The sequence below is a fragment of the Equus quagga genome, chromosome 2, assembly GCF_021613505.1.
Source record: "Equus quagga isolate Etosha38 chromosome 2, UCLA_HA_Equagga_1.0, whole genome shotgun sequence".
Classification (NCBI taxonomy): domain Eukaryota; kingdom Metazoa; phylum Chordata; class Mammalia; order Perissodactyla; family Equidae; genus Equus; species Equus quagga.
This window is the reverse complement of record NC_060268.1, coordinates 100,051,063-100,063,377: the sequence shown is the minus strand read 5'-3', so window position 1 is coordinate 100,063,377 and position 12,315 is coordinate 100,051,063. Positions and strand designations below refer to the sequence as shown.

Genomic DNA, 12,315 nt, shown 5'->3' with positions numbered 1-12,315 from the left:
CGTATCACCTAAGTGACTCGGTGTTGCATTGAATATTTGCTGGATAAGCCAGCAAGAGGCAGTGATTTCTAAAGTTACTGTACTCCCCCTTGCATTTACAAAAGACCTTACAACCTAGGACCTTACAACACATTTTCCTGTTTTCTCTTGTTTGATCCTCTTGATATCCTGTTATCGGAGCTGGGCTACTTGATTTTACAGATGAGAAAACTGAAGCCGAAAGAGTTGATTAACTTAGAGAGAGTAGTGATGGATTTTCTTGGGGGATCCAGGTCCATGGTAACTTTCTGGCCAGGCTGAAATTCTTTGTTCTGTGTTGATCTCCGCAATGCAATCCACAGCAGGTTCACTACAGAAACGGATTTTTTCAAGCAACCAAAACCTGGGATCAGAACCATGTGAGCGCCAGTGCACACGAGCATGGAATTTCCACATGTGAATATTTTCTACCCATCATCTGGAGGGTGCACCTGACTATAATGTGTGGGCCATGGCCATTGGTAAGAGAAGTTATTTAGTTGGAAGATGACAAAACCAATGTCTGAATCATGAGTAGGCAATTTTTTCTTTAAGGAAAGCCAGAGAGTAAATATTTTAGGGTCTGTCGCTACTGCTCAACTCTGCTGATGTCGTATGAAAGCAGCCATAGGCAATATGTAAGTTAATGAGTGTGGATGTGTTCCAGTAGAATGTTATTTGCAAAAACAGGGGGCAGGCTGGAGTTGGCTCCCAGGCTGCAGTTCGCCAACTCCTGATCTAGATTTATGAGGGCATTTCTGCTGTGTCTTGGGAGACTCAAGATTCAGTTCTGAGTTTTTGAATTAGAGGTTGACAGGCATTCCGAAAATCAGAACAAATGGAAGTGCAACGGATGAAGGCAGCCTTCTGTTGAAATGATAAAGAGGTTCTCTCTAAATGATTGGCGGAGCTGATGAAGACTGAAGAATTATTAGCCCAAAGATAGCTAACATGCAGTCAGTTTTATTGAGTCTTGTTTGAAGAAAATTCAAGAACTTGAAAGCAAGAATTTGTTATTATTTATCCAATATTGTGTGTGTGTGTGTGTGTGTGTGTGTGTGTGTGTGTGTCTAAAAGAGAGAGAGAGAGTGAGAGAAAAGATACAAACTTTCCAATGATTCATTAAGAGTCACCTTGGTGGTCTGGAAGGAGTGACCCCCAAGATGGTCAACCTCTCAATACCCATCTATCAGCCTTCCTTTGTGTGTTCTGTCTTCATTGGTTTGCTCTTATAGAGAAGAATCACCCCGGATTGTGTGCGTGAATATTCAAGTCACTGGAAAAAACAAATTCCCATTGTAAAAAATAAAATGATGTTTGGTTTATATATTAGTCTTTTGGTATATGATTCCGGTTAGTATGAGTCAGTTGCGGAAAACCTAATGTCTTCTTAGAGCCCTGGGAAAAGAATTTCCGCCCTCTCAATGCTGAGGACCAGCCTGTACTATGATAATCCCACAGCATTCTGCCCTTGGAAGCCTTGTTTGGGAGTTGGTTGAAATCATGGCATCTCCATCATGTTTTTTCTGACTTCAATGTGGTCATATTTCTTTTGACCTAAGCAGAGGGTATGTCTGGTGTCACTTACCTGTAGTTGCACGTCTAAGTTGCAGGGTGCAAAAAGGGCAAATAACAAGAATTCTATCCTGGAAAGTGGATGTGGGCTATTAAAACTAGGCTATCAATCAAGGGACTCAGCGACCAATGTGTTTAGTGGACGAGAGCTGGACATTTTTGTTTTAATTATCATCTAATCCATTAGAGGCAAAAATCAACTTACAAGTACTTGAGCATATTTTATTTGATTGCAAGGGCATTGTGGTTATGCCAGGTTGGGCTTGTGCTGTTCCAGCAACTCCCAAATTTCAGTGGCTTAACATAGCAAAATTTATTCCTGCTTTCCCAGAGTCTGCTTGAGTCAGTGGGAAATGTGGATGGAGGGAGGGCTCTGCTCACTTATTCCCTCAGGGATCCACGCTGATGAAGACTCCGCCACCTGGAATGTCGACGGTTGCTGCAACAAGGGAAAAGAGAAGCTGGAGAATCATGTAGGGGCTTTTAAAACATTATTTCCTCTAACGTTTCATTAGCCAGAATATCAGTTACATAGCCCACCTGTTCCAAGGGGGCTTGAGGATGTAGTCATCTGTGTGTCTATCACAGGCATGCCACAGAGCATGGGAAGCTAAAAGGACCATCTCAGACATGGCTGGCAGCAGATGGAGGAGTGAGAGGAGAGCACCAGTTTGAGAAAGAGAAAGGACAGCATATCTACTTATTGGTAGCTCGCCTTCTTGATAGTCTTCTGAGCGACCCCAAAGTTTTGCTAATATTGGGGTGACATTTTCCATTTGAATAGATAGGAAACTCTCTGGTTAAGATTCTGTTAAGACAAGCCAGGGAGCTGCCACCCAGCAGCCATTTATGTCTAATTATTTCATAAACACAGAGTAACTCTTCTCCTATGACTGTCTCTACCAATAACTCTCAGAGCAAAGTTCCTAAAAGCATCTTGCGGGAAGAGATGTCATATTCTCAGTCCCCTTCCCTCTGTTGTTAAATCTCTTGAGTTTGGGAACACCACTTAACCACTAGTTATTTAAGATAAATTATAGGATCCAAGCTAACTTTAATTGTCCTAGTCGCCTGCCTTAACTGACAACATAGATACTCCCTATGCCCGTACGCCAAATAAAGAAACCAGAGGATGAAGGGGCAGGGCAGAGGTGACCTGGGTGATTCCAGAGATGACATGCCAGTGGGTGTTCTTCTCAAGCTTCCAGCAAACTACTGGAAGGTGGAGTTGAGCTGGATTCATTTGAAGAGAATGAGATGACCAGAAAGGAAATTGTGGGGGATGGAGGTCTCTTTAGACCCTTATATTGTGGGGTAAGAAAAGAATCTCCTAGTGGCTTTGTGATACTCACAGATTAAATCACATTTTTCCACGAAGCAAGGCTGACAAAATCTTGGCCAACCTTGGTAGGGGACTCTGGAATGAGAATGACCCATCAGAGTTGTCCTCCATCAGGCCAAACCGGCTGGGCCCTTGTGACATCACCACCCTCAGTCGCTGCATATGGGCTGCCTTTGGAAGGGCATGACCTTGTCCATGCACTCCTTGCAGCTGAGCATCAACTCATTCCTTGAAGGGGGTCTAGGCAGCACATCTCCACGTCTACCACAAGCTTTGTGCTCATAGCGCTCTCCTTGTTTTGATTTTTACTTTGAGAGGAACTCCAGAGAGCTAGCCAGAATGGAAACTCCAGCAAATATATCTGGCTTGGATGGAAAGCTGGAGGGTAATCAGCTTAGTTAGTGACCCATTTCTCCCCTCACCGGTTAGCTACTAAGCGGATTTTCTTCCCTGAAGCCTTTTGTAGAGTATAATGTATATTACTAGTCTTAGGGGAACCCATGGAAGCTTAAAATGCATCAAGAAGTACCTCAAGTAATGGAGAAGCAGGCTTTGCTGCTCCCTAAGAGTCTGTTGGTGTGAGAGGTAAATTAAAATTTACTGGGCACCTACTGTATGTTAAATACTTTATTTTACATAATCTTAACATTTTCTAAAAACACTATGAAGTATTTACTAATATCCTCACTTTGCAGAGGAGAAACTGAGACTCATAGAGGTTGAATGATTTTCCAAAGACCTCAAGACTAGGATGCACAAGCTGGAGAGAAGACCTCAATGTGACAGGGGCTGTAACACTGCTATATTTCTTACACCCAGCAAGAGTGTGGCTTAGAGCAGATGACCAATAAATATTTGTTGAATGAATCAAGAGTGGCAGAGCAAGTGTCCCAAATCACATATGTCTCACTTTAAAATGTAAGGCTTTCATTTTTATGATGTGAAATACACAGCATTCAGGAAAAGCTGTGAGATCGAGGATAAGAACATGCTCTGGTTTAATCAGGAAATACAGTCTTGTGGTTTAACCCCTGAACAGTGAGGCTTCTCTGACTGACCATCCAAGCAGCCAATGCAGCTGTCTTGATGCGGTAGAGGCACGAATCCACCACAAGGTGTTGGGGCGAGGACTAATGATAGGAATGATCCCAGAATTACTTTGTTACCCACCATCTTGCATTCGCTTTTTAGGGAATGGTTGAAAATTCTAGGTTTCAGGAGCTAGTTGTGATTCATGAAGTGTTAGGTAGATTCTGGCTGAATCACCTGAACCTTGGTGCTCAGAATAGCATCACTTGCTAAGAGACTAAGGGAAGGCAGTGTTTGGCAGCATCTGAATTCGGTATCTGAATCTGACATCTGGCTTAGAATTTGCTTTCTGGGTTCAAGAACCAGACGAATGGTGAATTTTCTGACCTTAGTTAAGAGATATAGCTCCCTTTTCATGGGTTTTTACTGAGCTTTCAATCTGGGCCATGGCAGACCTCAGAGTGCCAGGGGCTTTGCCATTGCTGTGCTGACCTACATCACCATGGATTACCAATAATAGGATTTGCCGCTCAGAATCTTGGACTATACTTATCAAAACTTGCAAGGTATTTTTCTTACAGACGAATATGGCTTCGGTTTCTCACTATTTCCTATTAGTTCTAGCCTTTCTGGATTCACATACTGCTCAGCCAGTCTGTCTGCCAGGATGTACCTGCTCCCATGAGAGTTTTGGCAGGTGCGCTGTGCTAGCAAGATGCCAGAATGTTGTAGGGGATGGGCTTTCTTTGGGAGTGATGTGGAGTGGGAGTAGGCCTAGATTTGGCAGGAAATCAGCAAAATCTCTGCGAGGCTCATTCTAGCTGGTACTGAACGTCAGTGAACTGTGCACTTTTACCAAAATGGCTCTAACTCTTTTATTTCAAGTGAATAATATATTTTTCTTCTAATTCATATGTCTAATGCCAAGATATGCCTGATTGCACTTCCCAGTCCCCTGGTGTTCATCTTAAAGCTTTTCCGGTTTCTTGTGCAGGACTCTGCAGTGCATGTCCATCTCTTTGGGAGCAATCCCACTGAACCTTCCTGACGAGTTCAAGCGAGTGAGAATTGAAAATGCACCCTTATTTGAACTGCCCCGAGGGTCTTTCATCAACATGAGCACCTTGGAATACCTTTGGCTCAATTTTAACAACGTCACTGTGATCCACCTGGGAGCCCTGGAGCGCCTGTCAGAACTCAAAGAGCTGAGACTGGAGGGGAACAAACTCCGTTCAGTACCGTGGACAGCGTTCCGCGCCACCCCGCTCCTGAGAGTCTTGGATCTCAAACACAACAGGATTGAAGTACTTCCTGAGCTGGCTCTTCAGTTCTTGATCAACCTGACCTACCTTGACCTATCCTCCAATAGGCTTACAGTTGTATCCAAGAGCGTCTTCTCGAACTGGCCGGCCTACCAGAAACGCCGGCAGCCTGGCTGTGGGGCCAAAATTCCCCCCAGCATGGTACTGGCCCTGCACAGCAACCCCTGGCTATGTGACTGTCGCCTACGGGGACTTGTCCAGTTTGTAAAGTCTGTCAGCCTTCCAGTCATCCTTGTGAATCCCTATCTGATGTGCCGAGCCCCTCTCTCCAAGGCGGGGCAGCTTTTTCATGAAACTGAACTCGGTGATTGCATGAAGCCACGGATCTCAACCCCCAGTGCCAATGTCACCATCTGGGCAGGACAGAATGTGACCCTACGATGCCTGGCACAGGCCAGTCCCTCACCAACCATTGCGTGGACTTATCCCCTGAGCATGTGGAGGGAATTTGATGGTAAGCCATATGCAGCCTCTCGATGCATCTGGGGGAATGGGGAGATCTGTAGCAGCCCTATCCTCAATAGAGAGGTTGTAAACTGGGTCCGTCATGGAGGAGGGGTACAAGTAAGATCGGGATAGGCCTGAATTATACTCACCACAATAAGGAAGCTTTCAAGATAGTGTTCCCCTATTGGCATTATTTTAAATGGCTGCATACAGATCTGTATATATCCTATAGATAAGTAAATACATATTGGAGTCAACTTAACATATTGTATAAATATTATAAAATGGTATATGAGCAAATATATTCTTTGAGAGCCTTCTAGATGCAAAACCCTATACTGTGTATTTGTAAATCACCGACTTTCTGATGAGGACCCATGCTAGGGATGATCCATCACCTATTTCCCAAGCTTGCCTGAGCAGAGTCACCTATGGGGCTTGTTTGAAACAAGATTTTCTGACCTCTGCCCTGGAGATTTGGATTCCTTGAGCCCAGGGGAGGGCCTGAGAGTGTGTATTTTAACAGGTACTCCCTCCTCCCCCCATCCTCCATCTTCCAGCTAATTCTTACCATTGGGCAAAGTTGGGAAGTCCTAGATATTGACTGAGTTTTACACTTTCCACTACCATGTTGATCGGACCTTATTGGCTTGAAGTTGTAAGAGTGGGACCCAGGGAGAAGAAGGGACCTCCATGGGCCCCATAACTGGGGTTCAAACCTGCCTTCATTCCCTCGAGCTCTGTGCTCTGCTTTCACACCTCAGCTGGACTCACCTTTAGTGCCACCTGCAGGGTTAGGGCACATCACAGGGCCAGGGGTGGCCTCCCTTGGGGTCTCTTGAAGCCGTCTAAAAGACAACTGGAAACATCTCAGTAAAACTTGAGAAACAGAGTCAGTCACCCAGATATTTGTTATACATGGTGACAGACCTCTGGATGATTAAAAAATACCTAATTAACTGAAATTTTGACTTTTTCCTATCACTTTGATCTCATCTTATTGGCTTGAAATTAAATACGAATGGAGGAGAAATGTAGGGTTTATTGTTGTGGCCTCTCTGAGAACACAGACATGCATCCTGATATTGTCTTTTGAGATGCTCTATAATCAGTCTCTTTGGCACCATGTTATATCTGTTCTCTCAGTAATAGTAACAGCTAATGCTCACTGAGCACTTACTATCAAATTTACGAGTGAGTCCTATTCTCATCCCACTTTATTGATGAGGACATTGAGGCCAAGAGAATTTAAGCAACCTGTCCAAGAGCATATACCTAGGAAGGGATCAAACCCAAGCATTTGACTCCAGGCTCTGAGCTACTCCACATCCCAGAGGGAAAAGCGCACTTCTTGTAGCTCACAATGTCACACAATCACACACTTGTGAGAGATTTCCCGGAAACCCTGGTTAGCTGAGCAAAGCTAGGGCAGTTTGGTGGGAGCAGCTGGTGAAGTTGAAAGAGTGTGATATTCAGAGACAGAACAAGGTTCCAGATCAGCCGCTGCCTGCGAAAAACTCTCACTATGGGCAGGTTGCTTCATTGCTCCAATCGTCAACCTCCTATGTGTGTAGAAATTGGGTATTTACTTTGCAGTGGTGCTGAGAGGCAAACAGCTGGCGCCAAGTCCTTGCTTAATAATGGTCATCAGCACCTTTTAACAAAAAGCTAGCTTTGCTGGACACTCCCTAGCCGTCTCTCAGAGAAATGCTATCAGAGCCATTCTGCTCTCTCTCCACCCAGTGCTGACCTCGTCTACTGCTGAAGATGCTGCGTTGTCGGAGCTGGTCATACCCGCGGCCCACCCGGTAGACAGAGGCAATTACACCTGTGTGGCCTCCAACTCTATCGGCAGGAGCACCCTTGACATCTCCCTCCACGTTCTACCCGCCCAGGCCCTGCCCGACCCCTATTCTCCTTTCTCCCCCTTGGAGGGCGACACCTACATTGACCTGCGTGTCGTCAAGCAGACAGTGCATGGGATCCTGCTGGAGTGGTTTGCGGTGGCCAACACCCCTGAGGAGAAGTGGTTCACCCTCTATGTTGCGTCGGAGGAAGCCCTCAGGAAGGAGGTGGTCCACATTGGCCCCGGCATCAACACATATGCCATAGATGACCTCCTCCCTGGCACGAAATACGAGGCGTGCCTCAGCCTTGGGGGCCGGCCCCCACGCCAGGGCCAGTGTGTGGTCTTTGTGACAGGCAGGGACCGCAGTGGGCTGGAGGAACGGGAGCGCCTTCTGCACATCACTGTGGTCCTGTGTGCGGTGCTGCTGGCACTGCCTGTGGGTGCCTATGTCTGGGCAGCCCAGGCCCCCTGCAGCTGCAGGGAGTGGGGCCTGCACTGCTGTCTTCATCGCAGGAAAGCCCCCAGGTGTCCCCGTGCAGCCCCACAGCATGAGGACGGCTCCTATAGGGACCACACAGCTATCTGTGAGGACAACCTGGAGCACAGAGATGCTGAGGGAGACGAAGAGAGGGAGAGAGTGGCTGAACAGCCTGGGCTGGGGGAGGATGGTGTGGGCCTCTAGCCCCTAAACTAACCCTCCACGGCAGCTCAACTTGGCTTGATCCATTTATTCAACAAGTATTTATTGAGCACCTGCTGTGTTCCAGGCACTGAACTTGACACAGTGAACAAGGAGACAGAATTCTTGTCTTCATGGAGCTGATGCCAGTGGAGTTTGGTCCTATCCAGTTAATCGTTTTATTATACATGGTGGCTGAAAATTAGTCAGTGTTACCCTTCCCATATACATAGTCCTATAACATTTGTAAGTTTACATGTAACATTCACATAGATGTTTCACTTGAGTTATCCTATTGGAGAATGGTAGAATTCTACCCCTTTTTACAGGTGAAGAAACTGAAGCCCAGAAAGCGACAATGACTTGCCCAACATCACCATTGAGCAGGTGTCAGAGGCACCACTCAAAAGACATTCCATGAATGAGGATGTAATCCAGCCCCCTTCCTCTACTCAGTGGTTCCTGAGAAATCCCTGAGAGGTGGTTGTTTCCTCTTATCTGGGCTCACTTGGGGTGGAGGGGTCCTCACAAACTCTAGGACAGCTCACGCTCCCTCTGGGCAGCCCCGCTGGTGGAGACACTTCCCAGGATTTAAACCCACATCTGTCTCCCCACAGCTTCTCCCACTGGCCACAGAAAAATCCCTTGAAGACTGTTAAGCATAAGCTGGCCTCCTTGTGATGTCCCCACAAATGTTTTCTCCCTCCTTCCCACCTTTCTTATCAATTCTGGGGCAGAGAGGGACCTCTCTTGCTGTGGCCACTGGGCTCATCCAACACCTGGATTGTGTGGATAATCAGTGTGGGTTGAAATGAATTTTTAAAAATTGAAGACAGCTCTCATATTCAGACCAATTGTTCTCTCATTTCTTCAAGTTCTCCTTGCTTATATTCTTCTGAGCATTAGAAGAAAAAACCCTTTTTTATAGAAATTTTCAGTCATACTGAAAATAGAATCTCATCCCTCTCCTTCAGTCAGCTTCAATAATTTTTAGCCTTTTCCAGCCTAATTTCATCTAGTCCTTGCCCTCGACTTTTTTTTTATGTGGCATATTTTAAGGCAAACACAATGCTGCACAGTTTATCTGTAAATATTTTAGTTTTATCCCTAACAGATAAAGAAGTTTTAACAAAACACAACCGCAACGCCATTATCACACCTAAGAACATATATTTTTAAATTATATGTACATATATATAGTTATGTATTCACATGTGTACAAACAACACACACATATATGTAATGTAGTAGAGAATTTGTTCGTGAGAAATTTTTCAGGATAAATTTTGAAAAAAAGCGGTAGGAACAAGGCAAGAACTTGTACTTCTGTTGACCTTTGTGGCCTCCTTCCACGGGATCCTGGGCTGCCCATGGTCTTGGTGCTGCAGCCATCATAAGCGGTCTGGGGTCACTGTGAAGGCAGGAGTGGACGTTCTGATCTCACTTCTGGCAAAGCTTTGTGGTGGGCCTGGGACAAAGGGGTCCGTGGGAGAGAAGGGGCCTTGGAAGCGGAGCGGAGCACAGCAGCGAGCGAGGAGCACAGGGATGAGCAGGGCAGTGCTGGGCCGCTTCTGTGAACGTGGAAATTTATGGAGAGGGGACGGGTCTAGGGAGGGTTTCTGGGGATCTGATATTTTAAGACCCTCAGATTGCCCCTTAAAATATCCCAGAGTGACGATGTACATTACTCAGACCGTTTAGGCAATATGACAGCAAGGATAAGAACATAGACTCGGAAATCCAGTTTCCTGGGCTTAAATTTTGGTTTTGCCCCTTACTGGCTTTGTGACATCAGGCAGGTGACTATTTTTCTGTGCCTTAATTTCCTCATCTGTAAAATGGGGGTAATAACAGCACCCGCCTTATCAGGTTTTCCTGATGGTGAGATGAATGTTTACATGTAAAGCTCTCAGAACAATGCCTGGCACATAGTAGGTCCTCAATAAGTGTCACCACAATAAATGTTGGCACCATTTAAGGCATCTATGCCAGTTTGTGTTTTCTCTGAACGTGACTCAGCATGCAGACCGGGCCATTTGGAACACCAGATCTTATTAGGATTACATATGTGTGTATATGTATAAATATACATGTAATGACATGATATCTATGCTAATATATTTCACATGTTCCGTTTAATCAATGTTTAAAAGAGGCTGTAGTTTTAGATTCAGTTGTCATGCTCTTAGGGAGTTTATCAATTTAAAGCTTGGACCATGTAATTTTAAGGCAAGTGCCTTTGATTCAGGCAACATTTGCCAGCAGGGCTGCTTGCTTTTAGGATGAAGCCATGGCTAGTCCCAGGCCTCTGCCATTAGCCACTCATGGGAGGAATTTTGTCCTTTTTCTCTTCTCTTCTGGCTAGTTAAAGCCTGTGTCCCTAACACCTTGAAGAGGCCCTGGCACAGATGACATACTCAGAACATGTGTTGTTGAAAAACTGGTTGAGTAAATTACTGATTAATGAATAAATGACTGGACCTCATTCAGCCAAAGAGGTGCATTTGCATGATTTCATAATGTCACGCAGATGTCCCCAACATCACCAGCCTGTTGCTACAAAATAAGATCACTTACTTTATTGATCAAATTACGGTCACTTAAGCCATCACCACCTCATTCTGGAAACTAGGTGTTTCAGAGCACCACCCCTGCTTTAGTTATTTCTGTGAATCTTCTGAGGGTCCTCCCTGTGTCCACCCGGCAGTCTGACAGTCTTAGTCCTCATGCAGCATCATCCCCTTGCTCCCTGTCCATCCCCCCGAGGCCAGGGCCCTTGAAGACTGTTGGGGAAGCATTAATACCTGCCCACAGATGCCAACGTCCACGCCAGAGGGGACTGACCCTGGGTCCTCTCAGAGCCTCCCGTCCTCAGAGGAATAGACTTCCTGAAGTCCTTAGACAAGCAGGAGACCCTGGATCCTCCCCAGCCCTTGCCACACTTGCTAGCTGGGTTCTGAGTCCCACAGGTTCTCTTAGGGGCAGTCTCATCAGCCTCTAACCCCCTTGGGGTGCAGATGCTCAGTGCAGGCTGCAGGGCTGCACAGGTCCAGACGATGTGGCGTCTGCCTCACCCTCCTCCACATCCCTCCTGGTCCATGCTCCTCTCTTCTTCAGTGGAGGAAAGCCTCCCAGGTCTGTCAGTGGGGGAAACACCCTGGAGGTGAGGGTCGTGGAAGAGCTCCTCTCCTCCAGTATTTGATGCTCTAGCATGCAGACCATCAGCCACCCTCAGGTGCCCTCTGTACGACTAAGAATAGCAACTGTCTCCTGAGCTCGTCAGCAGATACAAAGCTGGTGGCACGTGCTCTGCATGGCTTAGCTCTTGTTGTCCTCATAGCAGTGATTCTCTGCACCGGCTGTGGAGGAGGAAGGTGAGGCCCAGGGAGGCTTGGTCTCCAGCCCAAAGGCACATTTAGGTGGCAGAACCAGGATTCAGACCCAGGGCAGTCAGACTGTAAAGCACTGTGTCCGTTCATATCATGAGAAAATCTGAGCTCAGCCACAGGAAAAAACACACACTGTTCTGCAGATTTCTTGGAGTCACATCTGTGAATTGTCCACCCATTCACAGGGCCCAGGAGTGGGAGAGTCTGCCCAGTCTGTCACCCCTACCTCCCAGCTCTTTACCTTGAGGCCTAACATCATGCCCGCTTGTAGTTCAGGCCTGTCTGTCCCACTGTGACTGAGCAGGCAATCCCTTGCCCCTCCCTGCATTCCCTAATGCAGAGGAGTTGGCCTGGCCTCCCCCCTCCCAGTGCCCAGATGCTGGCCCGAGCTTCCAGCCCAGGGGTCTTTGTGACCAGTGTCCTAGAGACAGCACTGCTTCCCAGGTTTGCATGCCCATGCCAGGCTTCCCAGCTCCTGCCCTCGCCGGGCTGGGTTGGGGGCTAATTAGTTTTAGCTCCAGATCCCATTCCTCTCCTAGTAGCCCTGCCAGGGCTTCTTCTGCTCAGGAGAAAAGCCCAGTCCAGGCCCAGCTCTGCAGACGTGCTGCCGTTAGAGGCACGTGCACGGCAATTTGGACAGCATTTGTCAGCCACCCACAGAGTCA

General features: G+C 46.7%; 1 protein-coding gene across 1 annotated transcript; it reads left to right on the top strand.

Moving 5' to 3' along the window:
* The first annotated feature begins 4,551 nt into the window (after nucleotides 1-4,551).
* LRIT2 (leucine rich repeat, Ig-like and transmembrane domains 2) lies at nucleotides 4,552-8,264 on the top strand. The gene is made up of 4 exons (XM_046652792.1): nucleotides 4,552-4,661; nucleotides 4,959-5,740; nucleotides 7,330-7,359; nucleotides 7,477-8,264. Exons 1-4 carry the CDS (start codon nucleotides 4,552-4,554, stop codon nucleotides 8,262-8,264), a joined length of 1,710 nt encoding a protein of 569 aa, XP_046508748.1.
* The last annotated feature ends 4,051 nt before the right edge of the window (nucleotides 8,265-12,315 follow it).

What these genes read in the sequence shown, in the direction of transcription:
- LRIT2 (XM_046652792.1), top strand. Translation starts at nt 4,552, where the DNA reads ATGGCTTCGGTTTCTCACTATTTCCTATTAGTTCTAGCCTTTCTGGAT. An exon ending in TCCCATGAGAGTTTTGGCAG is followed by an intron (nt 4,662 to 4,958) that starts GTGCGCTGTGCT and finishes TTTCTTGTGCAG; the next exon opens with GACTCTGCAGTGCATGTCCA. An exon ending in CATGTGGAGGGAATTTGATG is followed by an intron (nt 5,741 to 7,329) that starts GTAAGCCATATG and finishes TTTACTTTGCAG; the next exon opens with TGGTGCTGAGAGGCAAACAG.